A 15,685-nucleotide genomic window follows, 5' to 3' on the forward strand; every position below is an offset into this window, starting at 1 on the left:
GAGAGTTTTGGTAACTGCCTGGTAAACTCCAAGAGAAAGAAAAGAAAAGGTTTTATTTTTCCCTCTTCTCAAGAATTTTTCCTTATAAATCCCATGCTTTGAGTGGTAAATAGACCTTGTGAGAGGAGGAAGTAAATGCATAGCCCTTTGCTGCCGACTTTTAGTTGTTGGCAGCTTGGCCGATGGTGACAGATGAGTGTGTGACACTTTTTCAGGAATGAATTCTTGTTACAGCTGGCAGGCTAGAATAGTTAATATGGAATTGCATGGTAACTTGCTCTATAACTCTACTCCCTGTTGCTCTGATGTAGTTGTGATTGCTGGGTCTCTCCCCTCAGTCAAGTTGGTGTCTGAACAGTTACCTCTCAGGACTGCTGCTGCTTCTTGCTCTGTGACCACACAGTGTGTTTGTATTTTGCCCTGAGCTGTCAGCAGAATATTTTGCTGAATTACCTTTTTTGTTGTTGCTCTGTAGCCTTCTTTTCCATGGCCTTTCTCATTGTGTAAAGTTGATTTCTTTTTTGGCTGTACTGTGCCAAAGAAGTAGCAGTTACAATAGAGAGAAGCTTAAAATATGAAGTGATATCATAGAGATTGTAATGAATGGTTAGACAGTCAGCAAGATGAAATGAAACTTATTCAGTACCTGATGTGTAGTTTGGCTCTCCTTCTTCATTTTAAACCTGTTACTATATCTAATCAACCAGTAGGTGCTCTAGTGCCTTGTCTATGGGAGCTTAACCTAGAACAGTACTCTCCTGCTACTTTCAAGAGCCAGGGAAAAAAAGTTACATCCTAGCATCATCCTCTCCATTTCTAATAGGAATGTAAAATGGAGTGAAACTCTTTCATAAAGACCAACTATGTCCTGACATGTGGTACATACCTATAATCCTCATAACCCCAGTTACTCAGGAAGCTGAGGCAGCCTGGCCAACTCAATAAGACCCTGTTTTAAAATTTAGAAAGGCTGGGCATGGTAGCTGAAACCTGTACTTCTAGCTACTTGGAAGGTGGAAATTGAGAGGATCACAGTTCAAGGCCAGCTCTCGCAAAAAGTTCTTGAGACTCCATTTCAACCAATGCCTGGGTATGGTGGCATGCACCTGTCACTCCAGCTATATTGGAATCTTAAATAGAAGGATTGAGAGGTAGGCTAGCCCAAGCATAAAGCAAGACCTTGTCTCAAAAATAACCAAAGCAAAAAGGACTATGGAATGGCTCAAGTGGTAGAGTGCCTGCCTAGCAAGTACAAGGGCCTGAGTTCAACCCCTAGTACCACAAAAATAAATTGCAATTTAGAAAAAGATAGGAATGTAGTTCAGTAGAGCACTTGCTTAGCATGTTCAAGTTCCTAGGTTCAATCTTCAGTACTGGAAAACAAACAAACAAAAAAGCAACCACATGAGATAACCCAGCTCCATTTGTCTGGAAGTCTAGAACTCATGTCCAGATTTTGCTTACTCCCTGTACTTGGAGAGGAATGCTTTTGTGTGTGTGTATGGGAGGGTGGGGAGTTGGAGGGATTTGAAGTTAGGGTCTTGCACTTGCTAGGTGCTGTACCACTTGAGCCATGTCCTCAACTATTCTGTTTTGTCTTGCTATATAGTCCAGGTCGGCCTGGAACTCTAGATCCTCCAGCCTTAACCTCCCTAGTGCTGGGGGTATAGGTGTGTGCCACACACCCGGCGAGGGATGCATTTTGTTTCTGTCGTCTTATCCTGAATTTTGGGTACCACTGATTAGAGATCATTCTCTTTTGTCATTGGATATAATTTTAAAATGGAAGCATTTGAATATGAAGAGTACTTTATCGGCATGTATGGAAATATAACAGTGAAACCCCTTTGCACAATTAATAGACGCTTGTGTGAGTTATTGGCATATTTCTAGTAATCTTTTGAAATGACTTGTTAAGGTCTGCTACTTTTGTGTGGGGATGAGTGGGTGGGTGTTCGCTTTTCAGAGCAGGGGTTTTTTGTTTGTTTGTTTGTTTTTGTAGTGAAAATGATAGCAAAGTTTATTAGGAAAGGAATTTAGTATAACAGGATGAAAGTGGGGAGAAATGGAGAAACATTTTCCACTTCCCAAATAGGAAATGAGAGTAAGACTCAGAGTATTACTTTTCATGTTATATTCCTGTGGAAATCGATGACTGTAACTGAAAGACATCTGGTACCCACAAGTGTTAAGAGTAAGATTTCTCCATTTATGAGGAAAACTTTATTTATAAGCTATATTTATTTAATCAAAGTAAAAGCCCATTTAAATGATGGGGAGCTCAAAAATCATACTATTTTAATGAGTTTGGGTATTAGTAGAAATTGACATATTGGGAAAATAAAATGAATTTCATGTCTTTAACTAAAAATCATTAAGTGGATCTGTAACAGGGAATAGGGCCAAGATGGGGATACAAGAAATGCTTTATGTGAGTAAATCTTTGTGTGTGTGTATGGGGGGGTACTGGGATTTGAACTCAGGGTCTCATGTTTGCCAGGCAGGCACTCTTCCACTTGAGCTACTCTGCCAGCTGTGTAACTCTTTTTATCAGAACTGAGAGTACTTTGCAAACAAAGTCACAGTTCCATATAGCATATCACAAGCAATTTTAGGTGTATTTCCACAGTTGAACTAAAGGGATGAACTGAAATTTTACCTCCAATTGCCAGTCATTATTAGACTAAACTTACAGTGTGAATAAATGTATTTTCTTTTGTACAACCAGCTGAATCCTACTAAAAAGAGAGCCTGATTTTGGTCAGTTATGGGGAAAACATCTATGGAAAAGTTGATACTAGAAGTCAGTTTTGAAGGTGAAAGTGACCCCCCACTTTGTTTTTCAGAGCAAAGCTGTGATAAGAGCCTTAAGAGTAGTAAAGGTAAGAACAAAGGGTAGAATTGCCCCTAAAGGTTCTGAAATCAGCAGGTGTGAATGGTCCTTGATAGATGTACAGTGTGCTCAGGGAGTAAGATGCTAAAGTTTCCAAGTCCCATTTCCTGGGCTACTGTCCCAAAGCCAATCAAGATAAGAAGCTTCCTTACTTGTTGACTGCATGTAGTCCCAGAGCTGGTGCCATTTCTTTATAAAATTGAAAATTTCTCCTGGCTTTCGATTGTAAGTAAACTCTTTGTTGATTCTCATAGTCACTTGCTTTCTCTGTCCACACTAGGAGTTCCTATCTGTCCTGCTAGCTCTATTGGACATTGTTTTAGCAACCTAAACTGATTTGTCAGTAATCTCTTGTGTTTGGAGAGAGTGGTTATATTTGTCAGTTCAGCCCCACCCTGTGTTTTGACAGGAAGTGGGTGGGTACTTAAGCCTATAATAAGCACTTTTTGTAGTTGCTGCATGGTAGTGGGGTTGCTATATTCAACAGTAAAGTCATACTCTAAACATTTTTATATGCCATCTTAGATTACAGGAAGACTGTGTGTTGTCTGTGATTTTAAAGCTAAATGATAGGGGATGAATTTGATCAGAGTACATCATTTACATGTATGAAAATATCACAGTGGAATCCCTTTGTACAATTAATATGTGCTAATAAAATATATTTAAAAATAAAAAAGTCACACGATTATTCAGGTTTTCAATAAAAATTCTTAAATCTAGGCTAGACATGGTGATTCATGGCTATAATCTCAACTACTCAGGAGGTAAAGATCAAGAGGATTGAGGTTCTAGGCTAGCCTGGTCAAAAAATAAGCTTTAGTGAGACCTATCTTAACAAACAAAGTATGCATGGTGGTTCTCAGCTGTAATCTCTGTTACATGGGAGACCTAGGTAGGTGGATCCAGGTCTGAGGCCAACCCTAGGCAAAAAGCAAGACCCTGTCTGAAAAATAACATAAAAGCAAAAAGGGCTGGAGATTTGGCACAAGTGGCAAAACACTAAAAGCCCTAAATTCCAATTCCAGTCAGTACCACCAAAGGGGGGAAAATAATTCTTAAATCCAGTGGAACACTTTTTTTTTTTTTTTTTGGAGACAGGGTCTCATTATGTAGTCCAGGCTGGTCTTGAACTCATGCTCCTCCTGGCTCAGCTTCCCCAGTGCTGGGAATACAGGTATGCACCACCATGCTGGACTTTTTTAGTCCCTTTTAATAGCAATTTACTATTAACCTCTAATGGGCATATTTTTAAACATAAAACCGTTTGCCTCTTGCAAGTAAACTTCTTATATGCTTCCTTCCAAAGTACTATTAACTGTAGAGCAGTGGGAAATGCTGAAGTGAAAGCAGAAGTCCTAATTGCCACAGTCCAGCACCACCACATGTCCCATCCCCTGCTATTGCTGATCAGCATTTTGGGCACATGTTTCAAAGAGGAACTGCCTTGAGAAGTGCTTCTGTTGTATGATGGTTGTTGCTATATCTCACGTATACTTGCATTTTGGATGTGACCATAGAAGTCTGCAGGTGTTATGAATGGCCTTGGCTCTCAATGCAGCATTGTTTATTTATCATAAACAGCTAGTAATAAACCTCATTGCCAGAATGAGCAGTTACCTGTCTTGTGTCCCAGTAATAATAGGAGCTCAGAGTATGAACTACAGATGAGTGCTTTTTCCTTCCCCTGACAAGCAGCCCTCTTTTATTTTCTGTATCCACCCCCCCCCCACCTCACCCCACCTCCACCCCCACCCAAGGCTGTTGCGAATAGTTACGGGAGTTAAGAAAGTAGGGCTGGATGTCAAACGCTCTAATTTTATATTGACCAGATGTGGCATGTAAATATTCATGGTAACTTCTAGTATACAAACGAAGAATCTCATGTTGGAGAGGCACCTAAAAGAGCTAGCTTCTTACTCAGTTTTCCTTTCAAAGTATAAATCTCAACGTGGCACCAACAGTCCAGACTGGTCAATATACTGCCAGACCAGTGCTACAAAGGGATGTCTGAAGTCTTATTTGTTTTTGGACTTGTTCCTAGGCTGAAACTAGCTCTAGGGGTGAAGATGAGGATTACTGCTAGGTCTGGCCTGGATATCTGCAACTAGTCCAAAAGCCAATTTTTTCTTTGGAGTTCTTTGGGTAGCGCTCACCAGATCAGTACCTTCCCCAATGTATAAATAACTGAACTCCAGGGCTCTGTCTGGAACATTCTTTGGGCCATTCTATATGCAATGGGTCTTGGTAAATGAGTAGGAAAGGAGCTTGATTAATGGCCATAATCCACACCTCTCCTTAGTCTCTAGCTTGTCTCTAGGCTTGTGTATGGTTTTGAGTTCAGAATACAAATGAATGTTGGATAATTTAAGAGGTTATGGCAGCTTAGGGAGAAGCAAGTCCAAAAATTTTAGAGCTCAGTCCCTTTTTCTTAAAGCAATACTGGGGTTTGCTTGGTGTTTTCTCCTTGCTAGGCAGGTTCTCTACCTCTTAAGACACACCTCCAGCCTAAAAACTTCTTAAAGAGTATTTAACTTGGTCCCTTTATTTTGTAGATCAAGTTAGTAAGACAGTATTAGTATCTTTAGAAGATACTAACTTGACCTCCCAATACCTTTTTTTTTTTTTTTTTTCCGGTGCTAGAAATTGAACTCTGACCATTCTGTATGCTAGGCAAGTACTCTACCACTGAGCCACATCCTCAGCTCCCTCCCAATACCTTTTTAAACTCTTTCACTTTACATGGCTAATAGCTGGTTATCCAGAGGCTGGGGGAGCTCATTCCTAACCTTATCTAAAGAGAACCCATTCTATTTCAGTACAACTCTAATTAAAAAGAACTAGATAAATAGACATTTATTTCCCTATAACTTTTATTTTCTCAACAGTTCTAGTTTAATTCCTTTCCTGTGTAACATCCCCCAAGGTAATACCTTCTCAAATCCCCAAATTAGCAAATATTACTACAGTGTATAATTTTCCTAATCAAAGTAAAGTATGACTGAAAAAGACCTTTACTGATTCCATGAAGACAGGGTACCTACTCTTTCATGTATCCATTACTGTGTGTGTTTGTGTTTGTGTTGCTGGGGATTGAACCTAGGGCCTTGTGCATGCTACCTCTGGGCTACATCCCCAACCCCTCATAATTTCTTTTTCTACCTAAGAATCGCTACTTTGTTGGTTCCCTTCACTTTTTGTTTCATGACTCTTTTAATAAGTAAACATATGTTTTAACACTTTGTGAGTATAACTGTACAAAACTTTAAGGGGAGAGAGCAGCAGGAGGACCCAAGAGCTAGATCCACTCCTTTAGCCTGATTTCTCAGTTCATATGTGCATGCAGTGAGCCTCTCTCTTCTCCTTCTGAGCCTGTGAAGAGTTTCCCAGTTGGTTTTCTTACCTCCAGCCTTCTGTCCCAATGTAACTTCTGCCCTTGTGTTGAACAATTTGTCTAAAATGCAGATTTGACCCTGTACTTCCTTAATTTGGTGGTTCCTAAATACCCAGTATTCCTATAGTTTTCCAGTAAAGTACCACTTGTTGGAGAGTTCTTTCTCAACTAGAGTTCTGTGAGTGAATTAAGCCCTATGCCATTAGGCATCTAGTGTGTATAATATATTAACTTTTCTTCACTGCATTTAGAGGGTGCTAGTTATGTACAGTCTTGAAGAGAATCAAGAAAAGTCACTCCAATCATTTTCTTTGTTCTGTGGTTCAGATGAGGAGAACCCAGTTATAAAAGACTAGAGAAGAGAGTCTGTTTTTCAGGAGCTCCAGAAACATAGCTGGGAGCAATTTCAGGGGGAAAAAATACCAAATTTCATTGAAGTCTAGGATTTAATCTTTAAACTTTTTATGTGAATGTTCCATTCTGCTATATTATATGTCCATGGTTAAAAGGTTTTTGTTTTTTTTTTTAAATATTTGTCAATGAATAGCTGAACATGGTAGTACACATCTGTAATCCCAGCAATCTGGAGCCTGAGGCAGGAAGATCAAGTTTGAAGCCAGCCTGGGCTACATAGTGGGGGGAAAAAAAGAAAATCAAGGAATAGAATTTGCCCTCTGGTCTGTGGAACTACAAATAACTACCCTCCCCACTCTTTAAGCTCTATAGATAGGATATTTTATTATTGTTAAGAATTAATTTTTTTTGAGACAAAGTCTAACTCTGTAGCCCAGACTGGTCTCAAACTGATCCTCCTGACTCCTGGAATTACAGGCATGTACCACTATGCCTGGCCTGAGAGCATTTTATGTATCTTGTATTATTCAATGTCTCTAGGAAAACTGCCCAAGATTATACAGTTAGTAAGATATCAGAGTCAAGGTACTAACCTACATACATCTCAACTCCAAAACATGTGCATTTAGTACAGCTTGAAGCGGAAGTGAAAGAATCTAGGACTGAAGGTATGGCACGAGCAGAAGAGTGCCTGCTTTGCAAGTGCTGAGTTCAAACCCCAGTTCCACCACACACAAAAAAGAAATAGAATCAAGAGGCTGGAAGTCTTTTTGCCATTTCTAAGTTTATCCTGAATGTAGGATTTTTTTTTGTCTTGGCCAAGTTACTATTATGGTTCAGATCATGTAATAGCTCCATACTTCTTGTGTAGAAGACAACCAACCCTTGATTATCCAAAAGAAAATGAGCAATTAGTGCAGGTAATTCCATCAAATAGGGAATTTTGGCTCTGTTGGTATGTTTGATAAAAATGGCTTTTTTTTTTTTCTTAAAGATATACTTTTCTAATTGATGGCTATTGCTTGGGGAGGGGGCAGTACTCAGTTTGAACTCAGGGCTTTACGTTTTTGAGGCAGGCACTTGAGCCATGCCTCCAGCCTTTTTTTTTTTTCTTTTTTCCTTTGGCAGTATTTGCAATTAAATGTACAACCTCAGGCTTGCTCTAGCACTTCAGCCACAAACCTAGTCCTTTTGCTTTTAGTTTGTTTGTTTGTTTGTTTTTTGGTAGTGTCCTGTGCTTTTGCTCAGGGAAGCCTTGCACTGTGTTCTTCCCACCTCCACCTCCCAAGTAGCCGGATTACAGGTGTGCGCCAGTCCTTGTTTTTGAGTACTCTAGCTGGTTATGGCGGCTGACTTTTCTTGGCAAGAGGGAAACATCTTGTGGTTGAAAACTTGGTTCTAGGTAAATGTCATGCAGATGATAGGAGCTAATGCGTCTGCTTACCCAGGACACTTGGAGAAGCATAAACACTTAAGTACCAGGATGTTAGAATTCACCCCCTGCCCCCAGTATGATATTTACCTAGCTATTTGGAATCCAGTTCCCTAGGTATCCAGAGGGAAAGTCTGGGAATGCCCTCAAAGTGGTCACATTCAACTCAGAATTTCAAGGTGGTTTAGCTCTACTGAGAAGCTGGAACAGTACTCAAAGGAATGAAGCCACAATGACTGTTTTCAGTCATTCCTGGCTGTGTTCTGAATTCTTGGTTCTTCCAGAAAATTTGAAATTTGGGAATCTAAGGGCATCCTGAGGATGATGTGCAGAACAGTGTGAGATTCTTCTGTTTATAGCCTCCTACCTTCTTTCCTGTCTAGATTCTTTTCACCATGTGTCACTAAAGGTTGCCTCTTAGTACCTAATCCCTTTACATTAAGTAAAAGAGGAAAAGAGTTAAAGTGGAAAGTTTGGAGTTTGGATTAAAAAAACCTGTTGAGGGCTGGAGGCATGGCTCAAATGGGAGAGTGCCTGCTTTGTAACACGAAATCCTGAGTTCAAACCTCAGTGCCACACACACAAAAAAAACCTGTTGAGTCAAAGGAGGAACTTAACAGAGAAATGGAATGGAAGTCATTTCCTAAGACAGTAGACAAATATTCAGGAAACACCTCTGCACCCCAAAGATAGACACAGCTGCTCCACAATGACTATTAAAGGGAGGTTCAAAGTTATAAGCAAACAGCTGATTCTCCGGGTTCTTGGGCTGTTGCTGTTGGTGACAGGAAATCTTGTTCCCCAAGCTGCTGGCTTCCTGTTTTATTTTTACTTGTAGCAGATCAGAATGTCCATAACAAGGAGCAGTCTGTTCCAAAGGGTTCTTCTGCTCCCTTGAAGGGCCTCCCCACCCCCACCCCCCTTTTTGGTCAGACAATATGTTGGTTCCCAATCTGTTGGATCTATATGGTTAGTTTGGTTTGAGCATTTTGTATTCACAGTCAACTTTTTTGGTGATGAGCTGATGTTTTAAGGTTTGATGTAAACCTCTTGTTTTGTTTTGAAGAGGAATTTATAATAGTGGGGGCTGAGATGTGTTACCTTTTATGCCTTACCTTTTCATTTGAAGTGAATTTATCATTTTGCCTAACAGGAAAACCATTAGGCTGTTTTAGATTTCTTTAGTTTCACAAGCTATGGAAGCAGGACTGGCCCAGTGTGCTCTGACTATAGTCATATCCATTTTATTGAGATTAAAACCTCCTCCTAACTGGGAAGATTAGAAATTTGGTGATCTAAATCTAAAACAATAGCTCAGCATGAGTGCCAGGGGAGTTCCTAGGGAAAGGGGCTCAGCAGAACTGGTAAGAAACTGTAACTGGGAGGTTTCCTATCTGCTCTAGACACTTCCTGCCATCTCTAAAGCTCTGCCCAGGTGTATCGAGCATGATAGGAGAGAGAAAGGCAGCTACTGGGTAGAAGAGAATGGACCAGGGAATCTTCCTGTTAGCACAGTTGGCTCAGCATCATGTTTGACATATTGAACGTGTAAAATTTTCCTTGATACGCTTTCATTCTATCAACTTACAGACTAAATTAAACTTCAGTAGTGTTAATAGATACTGGCAGCAGTATTTAGTTGTACATTAGCAATTAACCATCCAGGAAGAACTGGAAAAGTCATGTACAGATGTATATCATTGGGGTTACTGTGGCAACTTGATTTCATTGTGGACATTACCAAATGAGATGCTTTTTTTTTTTGTGGGTTTTTGTGGGTGGGGGGTGGTACTTGGGTTTGAACTCAGGGCTTCTCACTTGCTAGGCAGGCACTGTTACCACTTGAGTCTCTCTACCAGCCATTTTGTTTTGTTTGTGGGAATGGTGTTTGAGCTCAGGGCTTCACGTTTGCAAAGCAGGCGCTCTACCACTTGAGCCACATCTCCAGTCCTGCCAGCCCTTTTTTGTGATGGGTATTTTTGAGATAGGATCTTGTGAACTATTCGCCAGGGCTGGCTTTGAATTGCTGTCCTCTTGATCTCTGCCTCCTGAGTAGCTAGGATCACAGGTGTGGGCCACCAATGCCTGGTGAGAGGAGAGCTTTATAATTGGTGGCCAAGAATCTGATCCATTTTGACTATGGACACTCCAAGGATAGGATATGTGCTGCTGAATGGGCTGTTTTCTGACCATTCCTCCTTGCCTCTGGGGATTCTTGTTGGTTGGAGCAGTAGTTGTCACTTTTTTTTTTTTTTTTTTTATGCTGCTGGTATATCTCAGCCAGTAGTCACCAGTTCAGAATTTCTGCTTATCTAGCAAGATTCTAGTAGCAAAACTTGAATACATTGGGGGCTTTAAAAGGGGAGGGAACAAAAAAAAGATAGAGTGAAGTTTTTTTTTTTTAGGTTGTTATAAAGCCAGGCATAATGATATAGGCCTGTAATCCTAGCACTCAGGAGGCTGAGGCAGGAGAATCACAAGTTCGAGGCCAATGTGGGCTACGTAGCAAGACTTTGTCTCAAAAAAAAAAAAAAAAAAAAAAAAGCAGTTTTAGATCAGAGCAAGACAAGAAAAAAAGAAAGAGGAAAGGAAGGAAGGAGGAAGACTCACACAGTCCTAGTGTGCCTGGAATTTGTGGTTGAATAATACTTTCCTGTTATTTCTTTTTTAGGTTGTTTTTCATCATTCGGAACATTGCCTGAAGCAGGTCCACCATGCCGTTAGTAACAAGGAACATCGAGCCAAGGCACCTGTGCCGTCAGACGTTGCCCAGCGTTAGAAGCAACGAGCTGGAATGCATGACCAACATCACCCTGGCAAATGTCATCCGACAGCTGGGCAGCCTGAGTGAGTGCCTCCCAGAGCTTGTGCTTTGCCCTCAGGGGTCGTTGGTGCTCTTTATTTAGTTTCCTTCTCCTCCATCTGCCTTCCCTAGGTAATGCGAAAATGTATCCCATCTCCCTTCCCAAAGAGAGGCTTCTTTTTTGGTGCAGATTCTTTCCCTCTACCCTTTCTTTCTTCATCTACCACCACCCTCTAGGTTCCCTCCATCTTTCCCTCCACCTGCTTCAAAAGAAGTCTGTGGGAAGAGTGGCAGGAAGGGCTGCAGCAAAAACTGCAGATGGAATGACAGAGCAGAATTCTCTATCTATAAAGTGGGAGGTTCACAGAGCAGTGTCTTGGGTCGGAGAATGTGCCTGTAATTACATGAGCTGTTCGATGTAGCCTGACTTTGTTGAAGCCTCAAATGTGCCAATAGTCTTTATCTACCCAACACTTTCCCCCCTTTCTTCCCAAAGAGGAGTAAAGCAAACATGTACTCAGAGATTCTGGCTGACTTGTCTATTCTGGTACACATTTAATTGTGCTGCAAGCCCCCAGGTCCAAGTTCAGGGTACAGATTACTTCTGTAGTCTCTGGGGGTATTGGGAGTCTTAAAAGCTACATGAACACACAGTGACACAAATAGTAGTGGGAACCATTCTTCTCTAGGAGGGAGATGGGGGTTAGCCCAGTCTGTTTTGGAGATGAGGGAAATCCAGCTTAACTATAATTTTTTTAAATTGGTATGAATGAGTGAGACTGCCTGGGTGGGGTACATGCGTGTTGTTTGAATTTCATTCTGAATGAAGATGACATTGTTTGCTTGGAGCTGAGGTATGCAAAGGGCACATGCTTGGACTGGCTCTGCATTTGTCTAGTGCCACTGCAACTCCCATAAGCACTTCTGTCAAAATGCCATTTTAGTCATCTTCCTTACTAAAGGCATCTTGGTGTGAATTATTTCAGACATTCACCCCTCCTATCGCATCACTGCCCTCAGTGAAGGCAGTGGAATATCAAGAAAGCCTGTATTCCCCCAGGTAGTAATAGGCCCTGCCTTTAAAATAGGAGCCCGAGGAGACAGAGCTCTGTAACCAGATGATGTATGGATTCCTAAGCCTTAACCTTGCTCAGGGACCATCTCAGTTGATCCAGGGCTTAGGGAAACCTGGATCGGGCGTCATGAAGAAATGAAACCCTGCCAGTGCCTATCTTACACAAAGGAACACTGACAAACGCAACAGCAGCACAGCAGACAATGAAGCACATGAAAGCTGCATAGAGCGTCACTGATTCTTAAAAGCATCACTTCTGCTTCTTTCACTCTGAGAAGGCCAGACATATAGAAGTCAATCACATGCTGGTTCCTTCTCCATAGGACAAGGAACATCTAGCTAATGGTGGTTCTTATTCTCACTCAGCAGGAGTTGTGTTCCTCTGAGGTGTTTTTCCAGGATAGTGTTGATGGATGCCATTGTGCACTCGCCCACTTTTGATCAGACCATTCCTAAACTTGAGGAAGCTGATTTGAGGAACAAGAGCAGCTTTTGCCCAAGGAAACAAGATTTCCTGACATGAGACTGACCGGCCTCTTATTCATCCAGTAAACATGTATGGAGCATATTTCACATGCTGGATACTGCAAAGATGCAACAATGAGAAGTGATCTCTGCCTTCCAAATGCTCCTAATCTGCCAAAAGAGAGATACATAATTCTTGAGAAGACAGTGGGAGAGGGTGAGAAGGAAACTTACATTTGTTGATTGTCTGCTTTATGCCAGGATTTTATGGGATCTTAACAATCTATTTATTTAAATTTTTGGTACTGGGGCTTGAACCTGGGGACTTAATGCATGTTCAGCACACACTCTACCACTGAGCCACATCTCCAGCCCCCAAAGTGAATATTTAAACTTAACTAAAAATTTATTTATTTTAAGCTTTCTTTTTTTTTTTTTTTTGCAGTACTGGGGTTTGAATGTAGGGCTTACACGCTTACTAGGTAGGTGCTCTACCATTTGAACTACTCTGTCAGCCCTTATCCCTTATTTTTTGTGTTAGTAGGGTTTGAACTCAGGACCTCACACTTGCTAGGCAGGTACTGTATCACTTGAGCCACACCCCCAACCCTTTTTTGCCTTAGTTATTTTTCACATAGGGTCTTGCATTTTGCTTGGGCCATGGTTCTCCTACCTATACTTCCTTCATAGCTAGGATTACAGACATGCCCCACCATGTCCAGCTTATTTGTTGAAATAGGGTCTTGCTAACTTTTTTGCACAGGCTGACCTTTAACTATGACCCTCCCGATCTCCATCTTTCAAGTAGCTAGGTTTGCAAGTGTGAGCCACCATTTCAGCTAGCTAAGAATTTCTTTGCTCTATCTCTTATTCTTTGTCTGTGCCAGCGGTGCCTTGGATCAGGCTTTCAATTTTATTTTACTTATTTATTTTGAGACAGGGTCTAGCTATGTTGTGCAGGCTGGCTTTATGCCTGCCTCAGCTTCCTGAGTGCTGGGATTACAGGTGTGTGCTACCATACCCAGTTTTACTTGAACTATTGCCCATGCCACCCTCTGGCCTCTTTTCTTTCAAAATTCCTTAGATTGGTCACATATGCCCTGCTGGAGTAATCTGCCTAAAACACAAATTCATTTGTTTGTTTGTTTATTGTACTGGGATTTGAACTCAGGACCTAGTGCTTTCTAGGCATGTGTTCTTTGAACCATGCTCCCAACACCGTATCTTTTTGTCTCCCCTGTTTCTTACAATAGAATAATGGCCTGGCATTCGATATTCTCTGAGACCTGCCTTCCTTTCTAGTCTCATTTTCTACAATGTCTTCTTCCATTTTACAATCTTCAAATAAAAATTCTTTTAACATGGAAAAAGGGGAAAAGGGAAGGGAAAAAAGAATTGGACAGCCCTTGCCCTTCTTCTGCTCAGGTACCTCCTCTAGAGTGAGCCAAGCATTACTCTGAGTTCTCGTTCATGCCTATATTATCTTCCAGGTAATACTGCAAAGTATCAGTGTATTTTGTACTCAATTAAAGGTTCCTTGGAAGCGGAAATTGAGTTTTGTCTATCGTTGTACCTCAGCGTCTCCATCATATACTACTCGGCACCCAGTGGAAGCTCAGTAAATGTGTGTTCAATGATTCATGCCTGTGTGTTGCCCACCATTCTAGGCTGCTGGTACACAGAGAAGTTAGGGGAGGAAGGACACTTTGTATAGGAAGTGGGGCACAGTTAGAAAAGGAGAATCAAGAAAGGCTTCCTAGAGGAGGTTACATTTGAACTGGGCCTTGAAAGATAGCTAGGATTTCCCTTAGTGGAGAGGGGTTCAGGGATGGGCTCCTGTGCTTCAGGCTCTGACCTTGGCCTTGTGCATTGTACTCGAGCTAGAACTGCACTTCTAATAGTGAAAGTCTGATTATGGAATGGATAAAGCATAAAACTAAAAATTCTGCCACCATGGCTCCCTCCATGATAACACATTCAGAATTTTTATTTTCCCTCCGTACAGTGAGAGTACGTTTCACTTGTTAAGTTCTATGTCTTAGGAAATACAGGTGCAGCCAGCCAGCCAGCTTTTGATTAGTATCGTGGCCATCCAGGAGGGTCATTAGGAATTATGCTATGATACCGGATTTTCCGACCGATTGCATGGGGACAGAAGGACAGCACTGTCATCGGGGAGCTCCACTCACACTTCAACAAGAGCAGCTGCACATTTTTAAAAATTGGTTTTACCTGTTCTATTCCACATAGCATTTCATTCCAAGAGTTCTGCTGAGGAAAAAAAATTGAAGACTTCTCTGAAATCCAAATATGATATCTGTTATGAATGTCTTTATGGGTATTGGGTCTGCATTGGTAATCTGCACCATAATTATTTTTAATTTTTTTCGTGTACTGGGGTTTGAACTCAGGGCCTCACACTTGCTAGGCAGGCTCTCTACCACTTGAGCCACTCCACCAGCCCTTGCATTGGTAATCTGAATGAGTGAAATTTAACTTTGTTTTACCTCCTATTTAAGCCACACTTCTGTTTTCAAGAAGTTGCAAGTAATTATTAGCAGTTGAAGAATAGGGACTATCAAGGCAGATGTGGTGGTTTATGCCTGTAATCCCAGCTACTCAGAAGGCTGAGATTGGGAGGATCAAGGTTTGAGGCCAGCCCAGGCAAAACTTATCCAGACCCCATCTCAACTAATGAGCTAGGCATCTGTAATCTCAGCTACTTGGGTTGCATAAGTAAGTCCCTATTCGAAAAATACCTAAAAGCTGGATGCTGGTGGCTCATACCTGTAATCCTAGCTACTCAGGAGGCAGAGAGATCAATAGGATCACAGTTTGAAGCCAGCCAAGGGCAAAATAGTTCCTGAGACCTTAATCTCGAAAAAAACCTATCACCAAAAAAGGGCTGGTGGAGTGGCTCAAGGTGTAGGCCCTGAGCTCAAACCCCAGTACCACCATAAATAGAGATAGATAGATAGATGGATAGATAGATAGATAGATAGATTAGATAGATAGATAGAGGCCTGAGGGTGTGACCCAAGTGGTAGAGTGCTTTCAAGGCCCTGAGTTCAAGCCCTAGTATTGCCAAATGGACTATCAAATTGTCAGTTGGAATTACATTTAAATTTTCTTCTAAGCGTAATAAAATTTAGGATATTTTAATAGTCTTTTTTTTTTTTTTTTTTTTTTTTTGAGATCTTGCTGTTTTCCAGCCTGTACTTGAAGTCACGGGTTTAAGCCATCCTTACAACTCAGCCTCCCAGGTAGCT

The 15,685-nt window shown here is 41.3% G+C and overlaps 1 protein-coding gene across 4 annotated transcripts in view; it reads left to right on the top strand.

Moving 5' to 3' along the window:
* Nucleotides 1-15,685, top strand: part of Wasf2 (WASP family member 2) — a 64,920-nt gene that overhangs the window by 31,742 nt on the left and 17,493 nt on the right. For 2 of the 4 annotated variants that reach the window (XM_020178921.2, XM_020178929.2), the window contains exon 2: nt 10,745-10,920. In XM_020178921.2, the coding sequence (XP_020034510.1) occupies nt 10,788-10,920 (133 nt within the window). In that variant the 5' untranslated portion in view covers nt 10,745-10,787. Of the gene's footprint in view, nt 1-10,744; nt 10,921-12,317; nt 12,634-15,685 lie in introns of those variants that run through there. The other 2 variants (XM_020178936.2, XM_020178941.2) reach the window with 2 other exon arrangements.

Source organism: Castor canadensis, chromosome 7 (assembly GCF_047511655.1).
Source record: "Castor canadensis chromosome 7, mCasCan1.hap1v2, whole genome shotgun sequence".
Taxonomy (NCBI): Eukaryota; Metazoa; Chordata; class Mammalia; order Rodentia; family Castoridae; genus Castor; species Castor canadensis.